This window comes from Ascaphus truei, chromosome 15 (assembly GCF_040206685.1).
Source record: "Ascaphus truei isolate aAscTru1 chromosome 15, aAscTru1.hap1, whole genome shotgun sequence".
NCBI classification, from domain to species: Eukaryota; Metazoa; Chordata; class Amphibia; order Anura; family Ascaphidae; genus Ascaphus; species Ascaphus truei.
The window spans coordinates 19,513,620-19,540,496 of record NC_134497.1 but is presented as its reverse complement, the minus strand read 5'-3'; the positions used below and the strand labels follow the sequence as shown (position 1 = coordinate 19,540,496).

The 26,877-nt window shown below is 47.5% G+C and overlaps 2 protein-coding genes across 3 annotated transcripts in view; one reads left to right on the top strand and one right to left on the bottom strand.

The window, feature by feature from the left end:
* Positions 1–1,584: 1,584 nt before the first annotated feature.
* On the bottom strand, positions 1,585–9,847 carry RAB5IF (RAB5 interacting factor). Its single transcript, XM_075571892.1, has 4 exons — positions 9,664–9,847; positions 5,211–5,314; positions 3,942–4,071; positions 1,585–2,565 (listed from the first exon to the last, which is right to left on the bottom strand). The coding sequence occupies exons 1-4, from the start codon at positions 9,772–9,774 to the stop codon at positions 2,524–2,526; spliced, it is 387 nt and encodes a 128-aa protein (XP_075428007.1). The 5' UTR covers positions 9,775–9,847; the 3' UTR covers positions 1,585–2,523.
* Positions 9,848–14,748: 4,901 nt separating this feature from the next.
* Positions 14,749–26,877, top strand: part of ZHX3 (zinc fingers and homeoboxes 3) — a 29,034-nt gene continuing 16,905 nt past the window's right edge. For both annotated transcript variants that reach the window (XM_075571891.1, XM_075571890.1), the window contains exon 1: positions 14,749–14,904. The gene's annotated coding sequence lies outside the window, so the exon portion shown is untranslated. The remainder of the gene's footprint in view (positions 14,905–26,877) is intronic.

Here is a 26,877-nt window from a genome sequence, read left to right as displayed (position 1 = left end):
TATCACATAGAGGGAATCAAACCCCCCCCCCACCCCCCCCAGGTCTCGGCCCACGATGTTTGCAAACGTCATTTAGAAAGGGATTTGCCATCCTTCTAGATGCCAGATTTTTGTAACAAAGCAGACAACCACTTGCATTATAAAAGTATCTGCCCTTGCTCCATTTAGCTCAGGGGTGGGGCATTTTCAGTCCTCAAGGGCCACCAACAGGTCAGGTACCCAGGATATCCCTGCTTCAGCACAGGTGGCTCATTCTTTGACCGGGCCGCCTGTGCTGATGCAGGGATATCCCCAATACCTGCACTGTTGGTGGCCCTTGCGGACTGGCGCTGGGCCACCCCAGGTCTAGTCATTCTCACTGAGCCACCTGTGCTGAAGCAGGGGTATCCCGAGAACCTGACCTGTAGGTGGCCCCCTTGAAGACCGAAGTTGGCCGCCTCTCTTCTTTAGGTCTTCGTTTGCTCCCAAATAACCACCTGTTTAATTTGACATCAATGCCTCCTCCTCGAGTGAGGAAACAAAGAGTTTGTGACCGTTATATGTGCTAAAACCGGGAAGTATTTAGAAGTAGTAATATCTTCCTTGTTTTAACATGCCGGTAATGATAAAACCTCCTGGCAGGGTTCTTACCATCTTCATCTGTCCCGGTGAGAAGACGGCTCGTCCTTGCAAAGTTATTATGGCATTGGTCATACCAGGCGGTGACCCCCGTGAGGTGCCGATACTTTTACACACCACTAAGCCCAAGGACATATATCCTGCGCTACCCATTTCTTTTCCCAGAACAAGGAACCGATGCGGCTAAACTTGTTTTTTGTCTGATAGGGTCATTCAATTATAAGACTCTGGTGCTGAACGCCGTTAATTTCAGCTCCGGGGAACCCCCTGCTTCCGGGGATGCAGACCATCCGTAGGGGGATGCCGGTAGCCGCTTGGCTAGCAGGGGTTCACGTAATGGCGGAGTTTCAGAGCTCCCGCGCCCTGCGGGCCAATAGGAAGCCGTGACATCATCCGGCGCGGCTCCCTATTGGCCCGCGTGATGCAGGAGCTTTAAACTCGCAGGAGATACCGGCGCCCCCTTCGGAGGTAAGTATCTCAGGAAGCAGGGGGTCCCCCCAGAGCTGAAATTAATTCGGTTCAACTCCGGAGACGCCCTGCTTCAAACCGAAGTGCGTTATAAATTTTTTTTTTTTTAAAGTACGAATTGCTCCTCTAAATTGCTCCCCTATTCTTTTTCAGAGCACATGAAACAGGGGGACCCCCATAGCCAAATCATTTTAAGCCCTTCCAATCCCGCTAGCCAACAGGAAGCCGCAACTCCCCCCCCCCCCCCCCCCCAACAGGAAGCTGCAACGTCATCCATTGCGGCTTCTTATTGGACGGCAATTTAAATCCCAGTGAAAAAAACGGAGTAACACCAGGAACGTCACCAAAGAACATCTGGGAAAGCGGGGGAGGAGAATCTCTGGAGATGAAAATATGGTGGTGGTGGTGGGGGTACAGGGGACGGTGGCTTTAAGATCAAGATGACACATTCTCGGCCGTCATTCGGCTAGCGACAGGGTTCTAATAATTAGATCAACATTGTTGAATAAATCAGATCTTTAATTATCATAAAACACATTCAAACCAAGTTCTTAAATACCAAGTCTTCTTTCAATACTGTTGAACTTGAAGTGGGAGAGAACATGGAAGGGGGAGGGGGGGGGGGTCTGGGCGTTTTTTTGTTGATTTGCTGGCAGAGGCGCCAGGAGTCACCTGGCAGTAAAGGGTTAAAAGAGCATGGGGTGTTGCACAGCAGAAAACGTCCGAGACCGTCACCGTTACAAACTGTAACCGAGCAAACTCATCCGGAGATCATCAACGGAGCGCTCCACCAATCCCCCTTCTTTCTGGAGGTCAAATCAAAGATGGCGGCGATGTCAATGGCTCCTCGTCCTCCTTAAGCCCAACGGACGACTCCTCGTTCCCGGCTGGGTCGTGGGACGGCATTACCGGAGGCAAAAAGTTCTCGGCCGCTGGCTAATAACCTCATGTGTTTCGGGGCGCCGCTTTGAGAGGTGCGCGGAGGAAGACATCGACTGGTGATTCAAGACGGGCCGTCGTTCAATGGACAGACGCGGGGGCCACTTAACCCTTCAGCTGCTGCAGAGCAGCGCCTTGCGGGCCCCCTCTGGCAGAGACAGGGTTAATAGCCAAGCCGCTGATCGGCTAACCAGCATTTTTTGCTGGCTGGAAACCGCGAGGCCTCACGCACCCGCAATTAAAAGTCCCTTCAACTCGTATAAAATAGTAAGATGGCAAAGTATTAGACCGGGGGCTTCCGTTGGCTCGTCATCTGATCCGGTGCGGAACGTAATGATTTTTAATTTCTTTTACAAACCCCCCAAAAAGTTCTCTGTGGCCTCTAGTTTTTAAAAAAAAAAAAAAAAAATATAAGATGTTTCCCGGAAACGCCCAAAGAAAACAAACAAAAAAAACTGATGAAACTGGTGTGGCAGAGGCCAGGGTAAAAAAATATCGTCACTCGAAGTGAATCGCGGTGTAGAAAATGACCCAGACCACCTGGAAGGGGGAAAGGAAGATGGCGTTAGCGGTGAGGAAGGTGAAGCTTCCCTCTGCATGCTTATTTAAGGATGTCTTCTCACTGTCGGTTGCGGGTTAACCCCCCCCCCCCCAAACTCATCCGTCATCATTCTTGGGAAATAAAAGGCGCCTGAAAGAGGTTATCCGCCCGCTGAGAATGTTGGGCAACAAAGTGCTCAGGATAAGAGCGTTAAGCAGAGAATTAAAACAGCAGCGCCACCATGTGGCCATTCAACAGCAGGTTTTGTCCCTTTAAAATAAACAAACCCTCCAATTTCACTATAAACCACTCCATTTAACCCATATAATGCCTCCTATTACCCCATATAACTCCTCCCCATAACACCTCCTATTACCCCATATAACCCTTCCTATTACCCCATATAACCCCTCCTATTACCCCATATAACCGCTCCCTATAACTCCCCCTATTACCCCATATAACCGCTACCTATAACTCCCCCTATTACCCCATATAAACCCTCCCTATAACTCCCCCTATTACCCCATATAACCGCTCCCTATAACTCCCCCCATTACCCCATATAACCACTCACTATAACTCCCCCCATTACCCCATATAACCGCTCCCTATAACTCCCCCCATTACCCCATATAACCGCTCTCTATAACCCCTCCTATTACCCCATATAACCCCTGCTATTACCCCATATAACCCCTCCTATTACCCCATATAACCCCTCCTATTACCCCATATAACCGCTCCCAATAACTCCTATTACCCCATATAACCCCTCCCCATAACACCTCCTATTACCCCATATAACCGCTCCCTATAAGTCCCCCTATTACCCCATATAACCACTCCATATAACTCCCCCTATTACCCCATATAACCCCTCCCCATAACACCTCCTATTACCCCATATAACCGCTCCCTATAAGTCCCCCTATTACCCCATATAACCACTCCATATAACTCCCCCTATTACCCCATATAACCGCTCCCTATAACTCCTCCTAATACCCCACATAACCCCATCTAATACCTCATATAACCGCTCCCTGTAACCCCTTACTATTCACACTCCAGATCACAAGCACGACGCACATCTACACTAGGAGACGTGGGGTAAAAAAAACTGCCCAGCGAATCATATTGCTCCAAAACTGCCCTGACAACGGGACAAAAAGATGCCAGCGTTCAACAGCACTCAGTCACGGTCTCAAGGGCAAAGTCCCCCCACGGACCCCTTTGCAGCCTGGCTCCCACCAGCTACGCGCGCTTCACATTATCTGAGCGAATGGTAAATTTCAGATTATACTTTAGGGAGGTCTGGCTTCCCCCCCCCCCAACCCCAACGACTGCGGGAAGAAATGGAAGGAGCGGTTACCAGGAATAGCGCAAACGACGTCATAAAGCCTTCCTTCGTTAGCTCCCACGTCCCGCCGTACTCCTCGTCGTCTATCTGCTGGAAGCTGCTGAAGTATAGGTAGAGCAGGCCGGCGTTGATCAGGCAAAAACTGCGGCGGGGAAAGAAATGAAAAATTCATCTGGGGAACGGGAGGGAGTCAGCCCCATTACTGCCACGCACGGGGCTACCTTCTCCTCTTACTGGAATAACAGGGATACGCTCGGTTACATGCCTGTTACTTTATAGAGGCAATCCAAGCAGCACTTAGTGTATATATATATTTCTTTATTTTAATATACGCAGCCTTTGATTACATTTATTGGAAACTAATTACCTATGCTGCCGATCGATTGGTTCTCCTGTGATCGCTCAGCAAAGATCCGGTTTCCCAGGGTTCACTAAATGGCCGCCTTACAGTTTCAAATCAATCCTTCAGTCAGTGTAACTCAGCAGCTACAATGCAGTCTCATGATACTAAAGTAACATCATCTACTGTTACAGTTTGCAGCTCTAACTGCTGGGAACATTGGCAACAAATTATTCCAAACAGGAAAGTGTTGCCAAGATCTTGCACTGCTGATTTCCTCTGGCTGCTCCCTTTGCGAGCGCTTGTACAGCCAGAGTCCCGCCTCCCCACTGCCCCTTATCTTTATTGGCTCTCTGATAAGGACAGGGCGGGATTAGGGGGAAAGGAAACACTTGATTGACAAACTTTCCCCAGTCAGTTGTCCCGTAGAAAATAAAGTGCCCGACAATGTGGGGGTTTGCCTTTAATAGAAGCAAATACTGCATATTAGAAGAGTCTACTTTAACAGAAAAAAACACGTTATACCTCCAGATCGGGGGTGCACAAAGTTTTGACCCTGCGCTCCCCCTGCCTGCTCACCTCCCGGCTCACACCCTCTCCTGCTCGGCTCCGGCGTCAAATGACGTAGCGGGGTCATGTGACATGTTGCCATGGCAACGTGACGTCACGTGGCCCCGCTGTCTCCTTTCATGCTGTTTACCATGGCGACGCGTCGCCGAAGATCAGGTAGGAGAAGCTGCAGAGGCCTCGCGCGGTTCCTCCCCCCCTAAGTGCCATGGGGAGAGCGCGTGACTTCTGTAGCCGCCGCCGTCCCCCCCCCCCCCCCCCCGCTCTAAATAAAATATTATCAAGTACCAGAAATAATATTCTACTTGTTACCGCGCTAGTCGAGCGCAAACCTGGAATTCCGCAAGCCGGGGGCCAGGTCTCAGATGACTTACACAGCTATTCCCACAAAGCCCTTGAGAGGGACGACACCCCAGATCACCCCCAAGATGATAGCCAGGATCTGCCGGATCCAGTAGATCACATCTAGAAACTCATCCTGCAGGGGGAGTAGACAGATTGCAAGAGGGCGGTTATTTGTTTGTGTGCAACGAACACGCGAGCATCTGCTGAATGTTTACATAGCGCCGATTGCAAGCTCTTCGGAGAGGGGAGGCCTCCCCTACTAAAAATACTTTTTGTTGCTGAAGAAAAAAAAAAAAAAAAAGGGGGGAGATGGCATTCCCAGGGTGCACTCTGCTGCAGTCACAGCTGTCCCCTGGCAAGACGAATGTGCAGGGTCAGCCTTCTCTGGCTTAAACACTGATCTGTGCTAAGTAGCGCTTGTAAAGCTCCGCCCTTGGGGGAAACCCTGGTTTCAGTACGCGGACGTCATAGGATGAAAGAGTGGCGTCAATAAAGCTCAGAACCCCAGCCCACTCGTCATCTTGTGCCCACCTTCCTGTCTCCACCGTAGATTGCAAGCTCTTTGGGGCAGTGACCTCCAGACCTGGTGTGCTAATGAATGTAAATGGAGGTTAACCCGCTTGTTATCATTGTACTGCGCTACAGAACATGGTGCCACAATAAATGAGGAGTTCTATGTCTGAACCCTATGAATGTCTGGGGTGGAGGCGTTGTAGTGAATTGCGCTGCCCGGAGTTTAACGCGTTGGAAAGGCTGATGTTCTAGTTGCGCAAAGGGAAAAGAAAAACGTTCTGTCTTTGGATAATACTGCCAATTAAAATGAATCCTTCCAGGACTGGAGGGGCCTGAAGTGCACAGACTGCCACATGTACAAAACTAGGCTGCTCCCCTCTGTATACAGACACCACCTTCCAAGCAGCTGCTCTCTCCCTTCTATGCAGACAGGTCCCTCCACTTACCCTCTAAACAGGGACAGACTTACACTATGACATACTATTCTCAAAATATATATGCATGTAAATATACACACGTCTTGTTAACTGTGATGTACGCACATGTATAAACACACACACACACACACACACACACACCTCTTTACAAATATATACTACTCTATATACACACACACTATAAATATATATATAGATATATAGAGATGTGTATAAAGAGGTGTGTGTATATATGTATAGAGGTGCGTATATATGTACACACATATATAGAGAGGTGTGTATATGTAGAGACGTGTGTGTGTATACACACACACAAATTTACATACACACAGATAGGTGTATTGTGTGGAGAGGAGTGTGTGTATAAATAGATATATAGGGAGGGGTGTGTATTAATAGATATATAGGGAAGGGTGTGTATTAATAGATATATAGGGAAGGGTGTGTATAAATAGATATATAGGGGTGTGTGTATAAATAGATGTAAAGAGTGATGTGTATAAATAGAGAGGCGTGTATATAAATAAATATATAAAGGTGTGTACAGTATATACAGGTGTGTATGGAGGTGTGTGGAGAGAGGAGTGTATATATAAATATAGAGGTATATAATATATATATAGATTATATGAGAAAGGTGTGAATATACACAGAGAGATGTGTATATAGAGAGAAAGATGTATACACAGATTTATATAACTAGGATCTATAGAGAAGTGTATATACAAACACATTTATATAAACAGATCTATAGAGAGGTGGGGGGGGTGGACAGAGAGTATGTATATACACACACACACGCGTATCTGTAAATGTATATAGCAAGGAATTCTGGGAAATTACATGCGAATGAGCACACGTGTCATCTTTTGCCTGGAATATCCATACACATGGAGCCCCATGTGTATGGATATTACAGGCAAAAGATGGCACATTGTGTGCTCATTTGCATGTAATTTCCCAGAATCCCTTGCTGCAGTGGGAGCAGAGCACTGCATGTTAGGTGATAATGGTTGAAAGGCAGGGGTGCAGACCTGTCTAAGACATGTGAATGTGCTCACAAGTGACATTCTTTATTGGCTATATGCCAACGGTGGAAGTTTTTGTTGACACACACACACACACACACACACACAATACCATTCTCACGAAATCAGCAGTCAGGTAAGTCAAATAAATGGGTTTGTAATGAACAAGGCACAAAACTCCAACATTACGGTCCTTACATGGGACCTTCCTGGTGGTTTATTTGATTTATACACATTCCCAGCTAGGTCAAACTCCTACACCCACCACATCATTGCGTGGCAAATGTGTACAACAAAAGACAGAGTTGCCCAATGCTACATCAAATTGACAAAACATATATGGTAATAAGTATAAAGTTTAAATACTTCAATAATAATAGTAATTACTTGGTTATTTAGTTAAGCCCTTTGGCCAAAGCGTCGAAAGCCTGCATACCACGTCAAGGTAAACCAAATTAATGCAGGTCCTAACACGAAAACTGTGAACCCTTCCTGTTACCTCTGTATGAGGGGAAGCATGTATGAGGGGAAGCAACTACAGTGAGTCTTGTCCATTCAGCAAAATGCCAGAACCTCCCAAGTTAAAAAGGTGTGGGAGGGGTGATCTCTAGGGGGAGGTGCCACCTACCTCCATTTAACTGTTACCAGTCAGAAATGTATTTTGTCAATTTGATGTAGCATTGGGCACCTCAGTCTTTTGGTTTATTTGATTTACCTGAGTGCTGTCTACCGATTTCATGTGAACGGCATCGTACATTTTTTTATTCTTTATGGGGCATACACCAACTTTTATTTAACTGCTACTGGAGTGCCAGCTGCTACTTCACACACACACACACACACACACACACACACACACACACACACACACGTTATGGTGGGTAAAAATAATGACAAAAATCCTTCACAGTGAAGCATATAGCAAATGGAAATAGAGAGAGGGGTAAGTATAAATATATAATTAGATTGTAAGCTCCTTGGAGCAGGGACTCCTCATCCGAAATGTTACTTTTATGTCTGAAGCACTTATTCCCATGATCTGTTATTTATGACTGTCGCGTGTACTACTAATGTGAAGCGCTATGTACACTTTATTTATTTATAAAATGTTTTACCAGGAAGTAATACATTGTGAGTTACCTCTCGTTTTCAAGTATGTCCTGGACATAGTTAATGACAAATAATACATGGTTAAAAATACAGTTACATAAATGAACAGGGTATACATTATATACAATACATTGCATGCACAGTTAGAGAATATGTATATTATAGGCTTATGTAACAGTTACAGACCAGATTAAAATGTGAGACAGCCTTAGTTTTGAAAGAACTTAAACTGGTGGTGGATGCAAGAGTCTCCGGTAGGTTGTTCCAGTTTTGGGGTGCACGGTAAGAGAAGGAGGAGCGGACGGATACTTTGTTGAGCCTTGGGACCATGAACAGTCTTTTGGAGTCTGATCTCAGATAAGTGCTGCATGTGGTAGGGGTGAGGAGCTCATTCAGATAGATGGGTAGCTTGCCCAGAAAGTATTTGAAGGCAAGACAGGAAAGGTGAACTTTGCGCCTAGACTCGAGTGATGACCAATCTAGTTCTTTGAACATTTCGCAGTGATGTGTGTTGTAGTTGCATTGGAGAACGAAACGACACATTGAATTGTAGAGGGTGTCAAGTTTGCCAAGGTGGGTTTGGGGTGCCAAGCCATATACTATATCTCCATAGTCTATAATTGGCATTAGCATCTGCTGTGCGATACGCTTTCTGACCAGCAGGCTTAGGGAGGATTTGTTCCTGTAAAGTACACCTAGTTTGGCATAGGTTTTGGATGTCAGGGTATCAATGTGCATTCCAAATGTTAAGTGGGAGTCAAACCATATGCCCAGGTATTAAAAACTAGTAACAGGAGTTAGGGTGGTGTTAGCGGTGGTTCTGATCTGAAGCTCAGTCACTGGAAGCTTTAAAAAATGAGTCTTGGTCCCAAATACCATTGTTACAGTCTTGTCAGTGTTAAAAAAACAGTTTGTTTTGGGAAATCCAGTTTGAGTCTCAAAGTCAGACTGAAGTATGTGTTCAAGGTCAGAGAGGCTATGGCTGTGTGCATATAGGATTGTGTCATCTGCATACATGTGAATTCAAGCTTCTTTACAAGCTGTGGGAAGATCATTGATTAACACTGAGAAGAGTAGGGGCCCCAGAACAGAGCCTTGCGGGACACCACAGGTGATATCCAGGGGGTTGGAGTTAGAGCCTGAGATGCACAGGACAGACTAATGGCACTATATAAAGACATACATACGGGGGGATATATATATATATGTATATAGCAGGGGAACATTAAATATAATATATAGATAGGAGAGGTCTGTCTGTATGTAATTATATATATATATATATATATATATATATGAATGATAGCTGCACCTTGTCCTCCCAGGCAGTGTGTGTGTGTATATATGTATGTGTGTGTGTGTTTGTATATGTATATATTAGAATATAGCTGCACCTTGTCCTCCCAGGCCGCGTCCCCGCGCAGAGCTTTGCTCCAGGGCCCCAGCTTCCCCTGCGCCGCTCCGTTACACGCGGCCGGCTCCTCTCTCCGCCTCGCGCTGCTCATTCTCCGGGAGTGACAGGCTGCGGATACCGGGGACAGCAAGATGACGGCTCCTCAGCCACACGCCGGAAGTGACCTCACGTCGTGCCGGAAGTGACCTCACGTCGTGCCGGAAGCGGCGCAGCCTCCCACACGTCACACTGAGAGAGACCTCGCGCTGCTGCAATTTTTTTTTTTTTTTTTTTAACATCATAAACTTTATTGGAAACAAAGACAAAGAACAGTAAGAACGTGACTGGCCACAGACGTTTTGTAACAATGTAACAATGTAACAAATCAATGTTTGTTGTAAGTTTTTTTAAAGCAGTTTTATTATTAGTAGTAGTGTTGTTGTTATTATTATTATTAGTAGTATTCTTATTACTATTATTATTATTATTAGTAGTAGTAGTAGTATTATTATTATTAGTCGTAGTAGTCGTAGCAATATTAGTATTATTATTAGTATTATTAGTAGTAGTACTAGTATTATTATTAGTAGTAGTAGTAGCATTATTAGTATTATTATTAGTAGTAGTAGTACTAGTATTATTATTAGTAGTAGTAGAAGTAGTGGGATTATTAGTATTATTATTAGTATTATTATTAGTAGTAGTACTAGTATTATTAGTAGTAGTAGTAGCATTATTAGTATTATTAGTAGTAGTAGTAGTACTAGTATTATTATTAGTAGTAGTAGAAGTAGTGGGATTATTAGTATTATTATTAGTATTATTATTAGTAGTAGTACTAGTATTATTATTTTTGATGTGATCCATGACCTCTTGGATGCAAATTTGGATAATAAGGCTGCGGCCAGGGTGGGAGCGTGCGCGCTGGTGCTCAAGCGCCGTGACGTCATGTGCTCTGCTTGGCCGTGCGATTTCTGGCCAGCTAGTTGCACGCGTGTGGGGGCGTGTCGGGGGACGCGGCCATGACGTCATGGAGCTGGTTCTCCCTCATTGGGCGAGCCGCTCACGTGACGCGCCAAAACAAATGTACTTGTCTCTGCAAGCAGCTGAGCGCCGTGCGCTCACGCTGGCCACACACATTGTAGCAATGTGTTTCATCACGGCGAGTGCGAGCGCGCCCGCTCAACGTCACCCTGGCTGCAGCCTAAGGCCGCGGCCGACGTCGCGACGTGAGCGCACGATCGGGACATTCTCATGTTAGAGAGTGAGCTATAGCATGCTAAATGCTCCTCCTGGCGGCCAAGTTGCATGTTAACGCTGCGACATTTTGCCAAAACAAGTGAAATTGTCTTTCAGGCTGCAATAGCGTGACATCAGCGTGACATCAGCGTCACATGAGCTGGTTTAGCCAACGATTGGGGCAAGTAACGAACAACGTAAGGCAGGGGTGCGCAAATTTCTTAAGCTGCACCCCCCTGCCCGTGAGCCGCAGCGCTCACGCCCCTTCTCCAAAGACTCTGCGTCAAATGACATTGCGTGTCATGTGACGTCACATGACCCTGCCGCGTCATTTGATGCGCTTCGCCGAAGACCCGGCAGAGAACAGGTAAGGGAGTTATTGTCTCAAGATGTAAGGGAAGGGCAGGTTCAATATGCAAATAAAAAAATAAATGGAACACAGTGCAAATAAAGTTTATAGCAGTGATGTGTTCTAAACACTTGGTCAAATGGAGACTTACGTGCTATCAATCTAGATAAGGCGTTTCAGAGATCAGTGGCAGTGGGCTTGACTCTGATGTGTGAAATGCAGGAACTTCAATCCAATATGGTAGCATACGGTGTCACTCATGTGAATTTCCCTCACACATCACACACATTTAATTTAAATGCCGTGGGGAAGAGTGCAGGGCCTCTGTAACCGCTGCGCCCCCCTTAGAAATTCTCGCGCTCCCCCAGTTTGTACACTGACGTAAGGCACAGGGAGACACTGCCCTGAAGAGCTTGCAATCTAAGTGGTATATTGGGAGGCGTACAGAGACCGTGGAGTAAAAGTGCATTTGTTGAAAAGGCGTGTGGGCATACATCATTTAATGAGATGCTTCTTGAAAAGGTCCAATTTTAGTTGGGAAATAAAAATGGAAGGACAGATAGGGTTGCCATGTGTCTGGTGTTGAACCGAACTGTCCTGTATTTGGACACTCTGTCCAGGAAAAAATGAGAGGTAACACTGGACATGTATGTGTATACCGGTATTACCTCTCTGGGCGTGTGTATGTATATACCGGTATTACCTCTCTGGGCGTGTATGTGTATACCGGTATTACCTCTCTGGGCGTGTATGTGTATACCGGTATTATCTCTCTGGACGTGTATGTATATACCGGTATTACCTCTCTGGGCGTGTGTGTGTATACCGGTATTACCTCTCTGGGCTTGTATGTGTATATCGGTATTACCTCTCTGGGAGTGTATGTGTATATCGGTATTACCTCTCTGGGAGTGTATGTGTATATCGGTATTACCTCTCTGGGAGTGTATGTGTATATCGGTATTACCTCTCTGGGCGTGTATGTGTATACCGGTATTACCTCTCTGGGCGTGTATGTGTATACCGGTATTACCTCTCTGGGCGTGTATGTGTATACCGGTATTACCTCTCTGGGCGTGTATGTGTATACCGGTATTACCTCTCTGGGCGTGTATGTGTATACCGGTATTACCTCTCTGGGCGTGTATGTGTATATCGGTATTACCTCTCTGGGCGTCTATGTGTATACCGGTATTACCTCTCTGGGAGTGTATGTGTATAACGGTATTACCTCTCTGGGCGAGTATGTGTATAACGGTATTACCTCTCTGGGCGTGTATGTGTATACCGGTATTACCTCTCTGGACGTGTATGTGTATACCGGTATTACCTCTCTGGACGTGTATGTGTATACCGGTATTACCTCTCTGGGAGTGTATGTGTATAACGGTATTACCTCTCTGGGCGTGTATGTGTATACCGGTATTACCTCTCTGGGCGTGTATGTGTATATACCGGTATTACCTCTCTGGGCGTGTATGTGTATACCGGTATTACCTCTCTGGACGTGTATGTGTATACCGGTATTACCTCTCTGGGAGTGTATGTGTATACCGGTATTACCTCTCTGGGCGTGTATGTGTATACCGGTATTACCTTTCTGGGCGTGTATGTGTATATCGGTATTACCTCTCTGGGCGTGTATGTGTAAACCTGTATTACCTCTCTGGACGTGTATGTGTATACCGGTATTACCTCTCTGGACGTGTATGTGTATACCGGTATTACCTCTCTGGACGTGTATGTGTATACCGGTATTACCTCTCTGGGAGTGTATGTGTATACCGGTATTACCTCTCTGGGCGTGTATGTGTATACCGGTATTACCTCTCTGGGCGTGTATGTGTATATCGGTATTACCTCTCTGGGCGTGTATGTGTATACCGGTATTACCTCTCTGGACGTGTATGTGTATACCGGTATTACCTCTCTGGGAGTGTATGTGTATACCGGTATTACCTCTCTGGGAGTGTATGTGTATACTGGTATTACCTCTCTGGGCGTGTATGTGTATACCGGTATTACCTCTCTGGGCGTGTATGTGTATACCGGTATTACCTCTCTGGACGTGTATGTGTATACCGGTATTACCTCTCTGGACATAGTGACCTGACCGGCTTGGGGGCCGCGAGATTTCCCCGTGCAGGGCTGCTTCTGCGTAATGCAGCCAATCAGGAGGAGGTGTCAAGAGCCTGGGGGTGGGGCCAAGGAGAGTAGGAAACAGCTTGGAACCAAGAGGTGTGTCTGTGTCGAACGTGTCGGCCATTTCACCATTGTGTCCAGTAATTTTAGAGAAGCGGCCTCGTAACCATAAGGACAATGAGCCTATCGATCGAGTGGAAGAGAGGTCCGCAGGTAGTGAAAGAGGAGTGAGAAAGGTTTAAGATGGGAAAGGGCTGTCCAGGTAAAATGTGCAGATGAAATTGAGCACAATAAACATTGCTTTCAGTATTCAGTGGAGGTAACAAGACCACAAATCACATTGTTTCAAGTTAATCCAATGTTACAGACTAGAAGTGGCCAACTCCAGTCCTCAAAAGCCACCTTTTAATGATATACCTGCTTCAGCACAGGTTCTGCAGTCGTTGACTGAGACACCTGTGCTGAAGCAGGGAAATCCTTAAAACCTGACCTGATGGTGGCCTTTGAGGATTGGAGTTGGCCACCCCTGGTGTAGATATATACGACTTATCAGAAAAGGCTAAAGGACCTTCATATGTTCAGCGTAAAGCCGCGTCCCCCCCCTTATTACACTGTGCTCCCGCTGCTAGAAAATATCAGCCCCCCAACCCCCTAATGAATAAATCTTATCGCTGACCCCCCAGACTGTCGCTAACAGACTGTGTGAGCGATCCCAGGCAGTGTAGTGTCCTGAGCTCGTGGGGGGAACACATGCTCAATAATCCCCCCAAACTGCCCCTCAGTGTGTACAGGCAGCATGGGGGTATCGCTGTCACTCACTGCGGGAGCTTCCAAAGTCACGCCCCACAATGCCTTGCTGCTGCAGATGCAAAGCATTGTGGAAAGCTTCTGCTGTAAGTGACAGCGATACCCCCCACGCTAAGGTGCAGTTTGGGGTCTCACTAAGTGCGCAGCCCCCGCACGGGCTCAAGACCCCGCTATACTGCCTGGGAGCCCCCAGTACTGATTATTTCAGGGGGATCCTGTCAAAGACACCTCACGCACCCCCTGTTGGGAATCGCTGGCGTAGGGTAGAGGGGGATGTGGTAGAAACTCCTTATATACAAAGGAGGGAAGCATGTTCCAGAGAAAGAGAAGAGCTAGAACAAGCCAATTTTTGTTCACTTATGTAATGACAAATAAAGTTTATTTAAAAGAAAGAGGGGAAAAAAAAAACCCATCCGCGCATGCGCAGAAGCAGCATTCCTTGAAGCGTCGGCCCCGCCTGTCGGCCGAGTCACGTGCCTCAGTGTAACCCAGGCCCCGCCCTCCCCTCGCGCTGGGCTCGGCTTGTCTCGCGGATGGGAGCGGCGGTTGGCGCTGGTTTTGATTAACCCCGCCCCTACCGCGCACGCCCTGGTCACGTGGGGCGCTGACGGCCAATCAGCGCTCGTGTTCTTGAGTTTCACACCTCAGCGCGCGGGGGGCAGCTCCGCCTCCTGAGCGGGCGAACAGAGCGGGGACCGGGAGCAGGTGAGTGCGGGGACCGGGACCGGGGGGTTGCAGTGCGGGGACCGGGGGGTTGCAGTGCGGGGACAGGGGGTACGAAGCAGGGGGCAGGTGAGTGCGGGGACCGAGGGGTTGCGGTGCGGGGACCGGGGGGTTCGAAGCAGGGGGTAGGTGAGTGCGGGGACCAGGGGGTTGCGGTGCGGGGACCGGGGGGTTCGAAGCAGGGGGCAGGTGAGTGCGGGGACCAGGGGGTTGCGGTGCGGGGACCGCGGGGTACGAAGCAGGTAGCCGGGGACGGGTGAGTGTGGGTACAGGGGGTTGCGGGAGCCAGGGGCAGGTGAGTGCGGGAGCCGGGGGCAGGGGGGTGCGGACCGTTGACACGGCACCAGGGATGGGGCATCACTGACAGAAGACCCCCCCTCCTTATATGGGGAGCGTCGCTGTGAGGGGGAGACCCACCCCCCTTATATGGGGGAGCGTCGCTGTGAGACCCCCTTATGGGGGAGACCCACCTTCCTTATGAGGGTGCGTCGCTGTGTGAGACCCCCCCTTATATGGGTGTGTGTCGCAGTGTGAGACCCCCCCCTTATATGGGGGAGCGTCGCTGTGTGAGATCCCCCCCCTTATATGGGGGAGCGTCGCTGTGTGAGATCCCCCCCCCCTTATATGGGGGAGCGTCGCTGTGTGAGATCCCCCCCCCTTATATGGGGGAGCGTCGCTGTGTGAGATCCCCCCCCCCCCCTTATATGGGGGAGCGTCGCTGTGTGAGATCCCCCCCCTTATATGGGGGAGCGTCGCTGTGTGAGATCCCCCCCCCCCTTATATGGGGGAGCGTCGCTGTGTGAGATCCCCCCCCCTTATATGGGGGAGCGTCGCTGCTTGAGATCCCCCCCCCTTATATGGGGGAGCGTCGCTGTGTGAGATCCCCCCCCTTATATGGGGGAGCGTCGCTGTGTGAGATCCCCCCCCTTATATGGGGGAGCGTCGCTGTGTGAGATCCCCCCTTATATGGGGGAGCGTCGCTGTGTGAGATCCCCAGCCCCCTTATATGGGGGAGCGTCGCTGTGTGAGATCCCCCCCCCCTTATATGGGGGAGCGTCGCTGTGTGAGATCTCCCCCCCCCCCTTTATATGGGGGAGCGTCGCTGTGTGAAATCTCCCCTTATATGGTGGAGCGTCGCTGTGTGAGACACCCCCCCCTTATATGGGGAGCGTCGCTGTGTGAGACACCCCCCCCCTTATATGGGGGAGCGTCGCTGTGTGAGACACCCCCCCCCTTATATGGGGGAGCGTCGCTGTGAGACACCACCCACCATTATATGGGGGAGCGTCGCTGTGTGAGACACCACCCACCATTATATGGGGGAGCGTCGCTGTGTGAGACCCCCCCTTATATGGGGGAGCGTCGCTGTGTGAGACCCCCCCTTATATGGGGGAGCGTCGCTGTGTGAGACCCCCCCTTATATGGGGGAGCGTCACTGTGTGAGACCCCCCCTTATATGGGGGAGCGTCGCTGTGTGAGACCCCCCCTTATATGGGGGAGCGTCGCTGTGTGAGACCCCCCTTATATATTGGAGCGTCGCTTTGTGACCCCCCCTTTATATGGGAGCGTTGCCGTGTGACCCCCTCCCTCCCTTAAATGGTAGGTGTGTCGCTGTGTAAGGGAGACCCCGGACTTGGATGGGAGATTACCAGGACCTAAGAGCGGATTGTGTGGTTGGAGGGGACACGTTTTCTCTGAGCAGTGTTAGAGGGGTTTTTGTGATTTAAAGACCCCCCCCCCCCCCCCAGAGGTTATACTTAGTTACCAGGAGGAGGGGAGACGGTTATAAAGAGAGGCTGTGACTGATGTATTCTATGTTTACTTCTTGTCCTCGTCCCCACATTGTACTGCGCTGCGGCATATGTTGGTCTCGTACGAATAAAAGTTTGAGAAAGTACGGGGTGGTTAGGAGGGCCTGTTTGGCATGAGTCCTTGCATGAGAACGAGAGGTAACTCAATGTATTCCTTCCTGATAAAACCTTTTCTACATGAAATAAAGTTGGTGAGAGCAGCTAGGTGACAGCGAGGGCAAGGTCCTTACAGGTTACAAGGGAGGAGATGTGCAGGATTTATTGGGAATTGCACTGCATTGAGGGGGACCTCTTGGGGCTATTTCAAGCGTAGGGTCCGATTACTGCTGCAGCCCGGCGGCTTGTATGGAAAATTCTGATAGTGGAGACATTCAGTTAATGGAAGAGGATAGTGGTATGACAGACACCACCATGGGATTTAAGAGGGAACTTATAAGGCTACGTTTATAGTGCAGACGCGACGGAGCGCAGGGAGTCTCGCGCCTGTTGCCTGAGCGATCCGTGAACTCTGATGGAGGCGTGACTGTGACATCACCAGGCTGGTTCGCTATCATTGGCTTAACAGCTCACATGACGTGGCTGTCGCGCGAAAAAAACGGAATGATTTGTCTCGACAATTCTGCCGCGACTACGCACTTCCTCGCGCGCACTGTGGCCAGCCTGATAGAGGTGCTCTAGGTTGTTCGTGTCGTGCGCACACTATAATCGCGGCCTAAGGGTGGTGAGACCACCCCAGGGATTAAGGGGGAAATTGGGATTGACAGAAGTGGAGTCCAATAGAGTTCCTCCAGAATGTCACGCGTTGAATGTTTTATTACCGTAATATAAAAGTTCATAGCTTGGAAACAAAAGGTGGTGTCACTGAACGGCGATTAGAACATGAAATAGCTGTTTGCATGTCTGGGGTCAAAATGGATTTATATGGGAAACCTTTCTCCAGTTTTCTCCCCTCCGTTCTGGGGTCCTTTTCCTATTCAACTGAGGGAAGGCGTTCAATTATTCTTTTTGAAAAACTTAAACAAAAGTATATATGAATAAAAAAGTTTTTTTTTTTTTTTTTGTCCCCTCAAAAGCAAAATGGTGGTGTGTGGTTAGAAGCCTTATATCTGCTGTTCCAATATAGACTTGTCTTAAAGAGTAGGGGGGTTACGATACACAGGCCTGTGATGGCTGCTGGCCTCAATTCTTTCCGCTTCACTGTTTTGTGGCTGCCCAGGCCGATTGTGGGTCAGAGATGTTACCCATGCTCCACTTGTTACTGCAGTGCCTCTGTAATCTGCTCACTCGCACATGATGGAAGTTTAGGGAGCTCATAGAAACTTATCCTGAGCTGTTTAACTGCTTCAATACCGGAGGAGCCTACATCACATTTAATGAACTCCTGGCAGGTAAATTAAATCTCCCATAATGGGAATAATTCCTATTCTTCATAAAGGTGAAGTTTCACATAGAACCACGTTGATATGTTTAATAGAGGGGGAAATGCATTGTCTTAATTTTGATCTGGAAAATGTTTATTTTCATTTCTATCAGAAACTCTGATTGTGCCTCTTTATTAAACAGGTATCTGGGTTTTATATACTCCCTTTCTGTGAAATGGCAAACTAGATGGATCATCTTATTTTTATTTATAAAATGTTTTACCAGGAAATAATACATTGTTACCTCAAGTATGACCTGGGCACAAAGTTGAGCAAGATATGAGGACCATTAAACATTGTGCACTTCGTATAACACTTTGTACAAGCATCCTCAGGACAAACTTTGACAGATTTTTAAAAATATTTTTGCTTATTTTATTGTATGTTGAAGTGCATCAATCCATTGATTATTAAACATATCCTGGCCATTGGTTCAGTTTGGTTCTGTGTAGGGGAGTGCACATTTGAAATATTTTTGTAAGACGGGTGCTCAACAACATTCCTCATTACCCCCCCAAACAGGTCAGGTTTTAAGGATATCCCAGCTTCAGCACAGGTGGCTGTCGAAGACTGCCACTGATGGAGCCACCTGTGCTGAAGCAGAGATCCTGAGAACCAGACCTTGGATGGTCCTGAGGGCTGGAGTTGAGAACCCCTGCAGTAAGGATAACATCCAATTGTTGTTCTACTTTGTACCTATATGTTTGTAACGCATTGTAAGTGTCCCAGCTGTGACTGTTCACACATTGAAGCGATCTTGGTAAATGAGATGCGTGTTGGACAATACGCAGTTACCAGGCATGAGTAGACTGTACCCTGACCATCCACTGGGTGTCTTTCCCTGTTCCTCTGTAAGCTTGCTAAAGCTTTCTTTTGTATGTATTTTGTTCATACTAATGTGTTAGCGGTCTTGGACATTTTGGTTACGGCTGTTTCGCCACAAATGACCCCGCCGCCGGAAGATGTCGCTGCTGGCCACTTTGCCGCCAAGTGCCTAATCCCCCAACCCTTACCCTAAAACCCCTTAAATTAACCCCCTACCCTGAACAGTAATAAAACTTGCCTTAGAAGCGGCCGGCAGCGGGGATTCCATCAGTGGATCGGCGGCAGGGTGACTCGCGGTGAAGCGCCGGCGGCCTTTGGTCACAGCGACGCGGGAGCGACCAAATGTCCCATTCCGTGTTAGTTTGAGCTGCGTTTTGGAGGGAAGCTGCAGTTTGCCCCTAATACAATTAACCTCACCAGCACTTTGTGGGGTTTTAACACCTGCGGTGCCTGTAAGTGCCTGTCAGAACTATTCCACGTGCCGTCTTTAAGCCGAGATAGTCGTGGTATTAGGCAAAGGGATTTGCTGCTGTTGGTACTGGACAGACGAAACCTTTACAAAGGTGCAGAGTATAAGGATTGTACGGAAGCAGAAACCATCACTTGAGTGGTTTTATTTGATGCACAGGTGGTTGTCTTTGACTGCACCATCTGTGCTGAAGCAGGGATATCCTGAATACCTGACCTGTTGGTGGCCCTTGAGAACTGGTGTTGTATTAGAGGCTGTAAATCTGTTTTACAGTATGCTCTGCCCTAAGGGGGGTATATATATTACACACACGTTAATGGTTACAATTCAGGCATCCAAATCTTCTTCTTTTTTGACACTGGACAGGAATGTAGTGATCTCACTTTCTCTGCCTTCTACAAGAATCTCGCCTCCTCTGGAACGGAGCGATTTTTAAAATGGAAAATGATATCAACAAGCGACTTCTCAATATGTATCACAGCTCAACTTGGCAGCTGGTTTGCGAAACTCGTGTGTGACGTCCTGAATCCCCTCCCTGCAGCAAGAAAGATGAACTTTTTAACCAGAAATACATCCCACTTTCTCCTCATAAATGTTATATTTATTGAGGCAGCCCAAGCAGTGTTAAAAAAAACGAAATTGTTTTAATATATGCAGCCTTTGATTACATTTATTGAACACTGATTACCTAAGCTGCCGATCGATTTGTTCTCCCGTGATCGATCAGTAAAATCCTGCTTCCCAGGGTTCACTAAATGGTCACCTTTCTGTTTCAAATCAATCCGCCAGTCAGTGTAACTCAGCAGCTACACTATTCTCATATTACTAAGGTAACATTACCTATTGTTACAGTTTTCAGCTCTAACTGCTGGGAAACAGGAAAGTGTTGCAAATATCTTGCACTGCTGGGGAGGTGGGCTTAACCTGCTATAGAAATTAAAGGATGCTCAGTAGGCATACCCCGCATTAACATACGCAATGGGACCGGAGCATGTATGTAAAGCGAAAATGTACTTAAAGTGAAGCACTCCCTTTTTTCCACTTATCGATACATGTACTGTACTGCAATCGTCATACGTGCATAACTGATGGAATTAACGCATGTGTAACAGGCTCTATAGTCTCCCCGCTTGCGCACAGCTTCGGTACAGGTAGGGAGCCGGTATTGCTGTTCAGGACGTGCTGACAGGCGCATGCGTGAGCTGCCGTTTGCCTATTGAGCGATATGTACTTAATCGCGAGTGTACTTAAAGTGAGTGTCCTTAAACCGGGGTATGCCTGCACATGTATATTAAATCTCATTACAAGTGGCATTAAGAGTTGAATTTTAAAATAATAATAAAACGGCAGTAACTATTCTCATACTACAGAACTGATTTATTTAAAAAAATGTATGATATTGCATGGATTGTTTTTTTGTTTTTTTTTAATTCTTGAGACCTGGGCAGTATATAATGGCATGTACATTTAAATCCTGGAGACCTGGGCAGTATATAATGGCATGCACATTTAAATCCTGGAGACCTGGGCAGTATATAATGGCATGCACATTTAAATCCTGGAGACCTGGGCAGTATATAATGGCATGCACATTTAAATCCTGGAGACCTGGGCAGTATATAATGGCATGCACATTTAAATCCTGGAGACCTGGGCAGTATATAATGGCATGCACATTTAAATCCTGGAGACCTGGGCAGTATATAATGGCATGCACATTTAAATCCTGGAGACCTGGGCAGTATATAATGGCATGCACATTTAAATCCTGGAGACCTGGGCAGTATATAATGGCATGCACATTTAAATCCTGGAGACCTGGGCAGTATATAATGGCATGTACATTTAAATCCTGGAGACCTGGGCAGTATATAATGGCATGCACATTTAAATCCTGGAGACCTGGGCAGTATATAATGGCATGCACATTTAAATCCTGGAGACCTGGGCAGTATATAATGGCATGCACATTTAAATCCTGGAGACCTGGGCAGTATATAATGGCATGGACATTTAAAGTTTATAATTGTGTGAAACAACTGTACAATCCAATCCCCTGGGCTCAGAAATATTATAATAATGAAGTTTGGCTGAATGCTTTGTTGCGTAGCACTGCTAATGAACACAGCATTGCACCTCACACAATACTACAAACCTGTAACGGTCGTGGCCTTGTTGAATGCAATGACAGGAATTTCCTACTTAAAAACAAGAGGTAACGTTCCTAAAATATTTTACCTGGAAAACACACGTTGTGTAAATACACTTGTTGTGCCATTCATGAGCACTCTGTGTCACGTTCAGTATTGGGGAGATACATTCCCCCTTCTTTTACTTGGAACTTTAATGAACCTTGAGCTGATGGCAGCCTCCGCAGTGAGATCGTATGCAGTGAGATCGTATAACGAGCCGTTTTTTTGTGGAGTAAAAAGACTGAGACACGGATTTAAAGCTGCAGTTCAGTCAATATCCTGCATGTGTGTTTTTTTTAATAAATCAGTTCTGTAGTAAGAAAAAATACTTTTAGCATTTTCTGTTTTAAAAAAACAACTTTGAAAGACCAATTTTCTTGTATTCTATTTTAACAAGCATTTGCTAAGGCAGGGGGGCGCAAACTTTTTTCCCTGCGCCCCCCTGACGGCTGTCCCCTCGCTCCCGCGCCCCCCCCAACCCCAACTTACCCGCGCTCCGGCGTAATGACGTCACGTTGCCATAGCAACGTGACGTCACATGACCTCGCAGCGTCATTTTGACGCCGCGTTGCCATGGCGACGCCGGGAGGAAGCCGCCTGAGCCACGGGTAAGTATGGTTTACAGAGGCCCTGCAGCTCCCCCGGCACTTAATTTAAGTGCCTTCGGGAAGCGCGCGGGGCCTCTGTAAACCCCGCGCCCCCCGTCGGCAGTCTCGCGCCCCCCCTGGGGGTCGCGCCCCACAGATTGCGCACCGCTGTGCTAAGGCACTGCCCCTTCATGTCCTGTCACAAGCCCTGGCACACCCCTTTGTCAGCCCTGCCCTCCCTCTAGCACATGTCAGTGCAGGAGTGCTCATGAATATTCATGAGCTTCCACTGACTGACAGAAGCAAATAAAAACATATGCCAGCTCTAATTATGTCACCAAATTTCGCCCATCAATATATGGAGAACGAATTAACTGGCAGCTATACAGATCTTTAGGTAATTAGAGATTGCACACATGAAACTATTGAAGTAAAAAAATAAATTAAAAAAAAAAAAAAAAAACACTGAACTGCAGCTTTAAAAGGGTCTTGGTGTGTATACAGTCTAATGCAGGGGTGGTCAACTCCAGTCCTCAAGGGGCGTAAACAGGCCGGGTTTTCAGGATATCCCTGCTTCAGCACAGGACTGAGCAACCTGTGCTGCAGCAGGGATATCCCTAAGCCCTGACCTTTTCGTGGCCCTTGAGGACTGGAGTTGGCCTGTTGGTGGCCCTTGACTACAGTTGGTCACCCCTGCATCTAAAGACACATTTGTCTCCCGTAGGGACTGTAGTAATAGAATGAGGTGCTGTGCCTTGAGCTTACACTCTGTAATAGGAAGCAATTGGAGAGAAGGTTCAGTGTAAGTTTTGGGCTAAATGAATCTTTTCCATCCGCAGTGTGCGACATCCTATTCACTGACCTGAATGTCTCTGACGCTTTATACTTGGGAATCAACAAGCTGCAGTTCAGGTGATTCACTGGAGACACGCTGTTCTTGTGTTTTACCCTATTGACTGTACAGCTATAAACCCTGTACCCCTCTGCCAGATGTGTCAGCGTACATGTTTGCAGTGCCAAGGAGTTCATTGTTTACGATTTGGTACGTGCCACGCAGAGGAATCCAGTGTCTGCGTTAATCTCTGTGCAATCCAACCTCCCCATCCAGCAAAAAATCTAAATTTAGCATTTACTTGTAGTTTGCACACCCCACAAACATTGTCGACGGAGATTAGGGGGAAATGAGAATAAGTATGTTACTTTGGCAAAAGGTTCCAGTCCTCAAGGGCCACTAACAGGTGAGGATATCCCTGCTTCAGCACAGGTGGCTGTCATTGAGCCACTTGTGCTGAAGCAGGGACAGCCTGATAACCTGACCTGTTGGTGGCCCTTGAGGACTGGAGTTGACCATCCCCGGTCTATAGCATGTATTTTTTTGTATCTTATTTTAAGAGGGTGAACATTTTTCTAACCAGCTTTACCAGCCTGATTATAATCCGTCCGTCTCCATTCACTGGCAAAGCCTAATTTATTCTGCGGCCATCTTGGTTCCAGAAAAAGGCTGCAGGAAGCTAAAATGGAGGCCTTCCCTGTTGGCTGGTGAACCCCTGCCGGCGTTGTGGGGGTAATCATACAGCACAAACCTCACGCGGAGATGTTACTGGCGTCGGCTGACCTATTACGCGGTTGCTTAACTTCGGCTGCAAAGGGCTTCGTTTTTTCTGATCTGCGGCCTTAAACGCTGCTTCTGAGCTGGTGCTAGCTTTTGTCTGTCCCGCGTGTTGTTTGAAACAAACAGAACGCAAACACATTCGTACGTCGCTTTCCAACAAGCAGAAAAGTTATTTCTCCCCCCATTTTGGAGGGTGTAAGAATTTTCCCTTGTCGTCCCGCGAATTAAGAACAACAGTCCTGACACGTTCCCAGCAGGCCGCAGTGTCTCTCTGCCTACAAATGCTTTGTGCAGATGGACAGGCCCCTGTGACAGCCCGTTCTGATTCAGAGCAGCAGTCCTGTATTTACAATTTGATATAAAATTCTGTTTGTGTCCTCAAGCGCTTGCTATGGAAATTTGGTGCTCGAGAGGCACTAGTACAGGGGTGGCCAACTCCAGTCCTCAAGGGCCACAAACAGGTCATGTTTTCAGGATATTCCTGCTTCAGCACAGGTGGTGCAGCCTTCGACTGAGCCACCTGTGCTGAAGCAGGGATATCACAAATACCTGGCTTGTTGGTGGCCGTGAGGACTGGAGTTGGCCAGTGACTGAGCCACCTGTGCTGAAGCAGGGTTATCCTGGAAACTTGGAGTATCCAAAATGTAGTGTAGGGTGCACTGCAACAAGGAGCTGGTCATGTGGCAATAACATATGATTTATTCAGGCTGCATTAAACGGTGGAGGGTACAAAAGCTCCAACGCGTTTCGTGACGTGGGGCACTTTATCAAGGAGTTACCTGATACTGGAAACATACACACAATTTATACACAAACCTGTGTCTAAATTTTGCGCCAAAACAGTGACATCATACCCATCATGCATAGAGATACAGGTTTGTGTATAAATTATGTGTATGTTTCCAGTATCAGGTAACTCCTTGATAAAGTGCCCCACGTCACGAAACGCGTAGGAGCTTTTGTACCCTCCACCGTTTTTTAATGCAGCCTGACTAAATCTCATGTTATTGCCACATGACCAGCTCCTTGTTGCAGTGCACCCTACACTACATTTTGGACACTCTTGGACTTTGGACGCGGTTGCACGCCTGAGGACCTACAGGGGAACAACAGTAAGTACTCATACCTTTATATGTTACCCAAATGAGAAGTGATGACACTTTCATAGACATCTCCAGGGAACAGTGCATTTCTACATGAAGAATTGGATTTGGAATAGCACGAGAGTTAATATATTCCCCTGTATGGTTACCTCCATATACAATGAACTTATACTGTTAAGGGACCAGCATTTGAGCTCCCATAGAACCTGCATATTATCCTGGAAACCTGAGCTGTTGCTGGAGCTGCCCACCCCTGTACCAGTGTAATACTGACTGTGCCAAGGATGAGCAATGCGTTGCTGGTAACTTTGGTGTTTTTCTTCTTTCCGAATGGCACTGACAGTATACGCAGTGCTGTACGCAGGCAGGCACCGCGCGCTTACAATTGAATACAAAGCTTTGAGGCAGACTCCATGCAAGGTTTCCATGAATACAGTCAGCGATGCAGTGAAGGGAACTCTGCTGTGGCCGGCCTTGCATTTGCAGGCCTGTCTTCCAAATGTTTCCACCCTGGCTTGTGCATATTACATGTCTGGGTTAACGCCCATGGATCGGGCTCCAAATATCTGTTCTGTCTCTGGCCGACACAGTCCTCCTGCGCACAGCGGTGTCTCCTCTGTCTCGTGGACGGGTTGGGGACACTGAATCGACACTTCAGCGCCTTACGCTGAAGGTCCAGGCGATCTGGTTCTGTTCATTCCTCGGGGGGGGCAGTGGGGAAAATCCTCCCGGCCACAAATGACTCAAAATACGGTGCAGAATACAGTGTTCTCACTTAACCACTTCAGGGGCAGTTTGAGTTGGGGGTCCTGGAGACAGAGAGGTTAATTCTGGAAAATGCTGACTTAATTGTGTTTATTTGCAAAAATATAGTACTAGGAAGTATACAGTAACCCAGGAGTTTTCCACTCCAGTCAAGACTCCCAACCCCCCCCCCCCCCTCCCACCAAAAGGTCAGGTTTTCAGGATATCATCGTTCGGAACACTGAGCCACCTGTGCTGAAGTAGGAAGTAATTGAGCTACCTGTGCTGATGCAGGACTATCCTGAAAGCCTGACCTGTTGGTGGCTCTTGAGGACTGGAAGCCTGACCTGTTGGTGGCTCTTGAGGACTGGAGTTGAGAGCCCCTCCTATAAGAGATGCATCTTCTTTTCGTGTGAATACTTTTGGGTGTATAAAGACACGTCTGTTTTGCTGTTAACCCCTGTAGTGCCAGGGACTGCAGTGTATGGTGTTCCAGGCCCCTCGTACAGCAGAGGTTACGTTGCTGCTTGGAGGCATTCTCATCTTACAGCTTGGCTCCATACTAAGCTATTTCACTCCTTCTCCCCTCACTATGTCCGATAGGGGAGTGGTTAAAGAGAGCTAGGCACATGTTGTCTAAGTGGTGCTATTCCACAGGGCACCTTGCAACCTATTCAGTGGAATAGTACTGCTTAGTAAATATGCCCTTAGTGTTAAAGCAACAGCCTGCTGTGATTGCCACGTTTTGACCTTTAGAGTGCCACTTGACCGCTCTGTCACTGAAACGTCACTTCCACGTGGATCGGGTTTTGCGCTCCCATAGTAACAGTAGCAGGAACATTGTCGTAGTAGCTACAACTTTGTGCCCTTTCCAAAGCAGTTTTTATTCTTAAAATCTTGTGCTCTGTTTGGGAGGGAAGTGTTTGAAACATGAATTGACCGGGAGGTTAAAATGGAGCTCTCCCCAGAGCCCAGAGCCCAGTGCAGTGTGCAGGTTACCATGGTAACGTAGCTGTGTTGAATGCACTTAATCTGATTGGATGCATCCAGTTCTGAACCTGCGCCCGTCACCCGACCCACCCCCCTAACGTCTCTGACTCGGCAAACTGCTCAACAACAAGATTCATTGCAACACAATTTGCCACAAAAAAGCGTGTTTTATTTTTTCTGTAACTTCTAAATGTCCTGTTT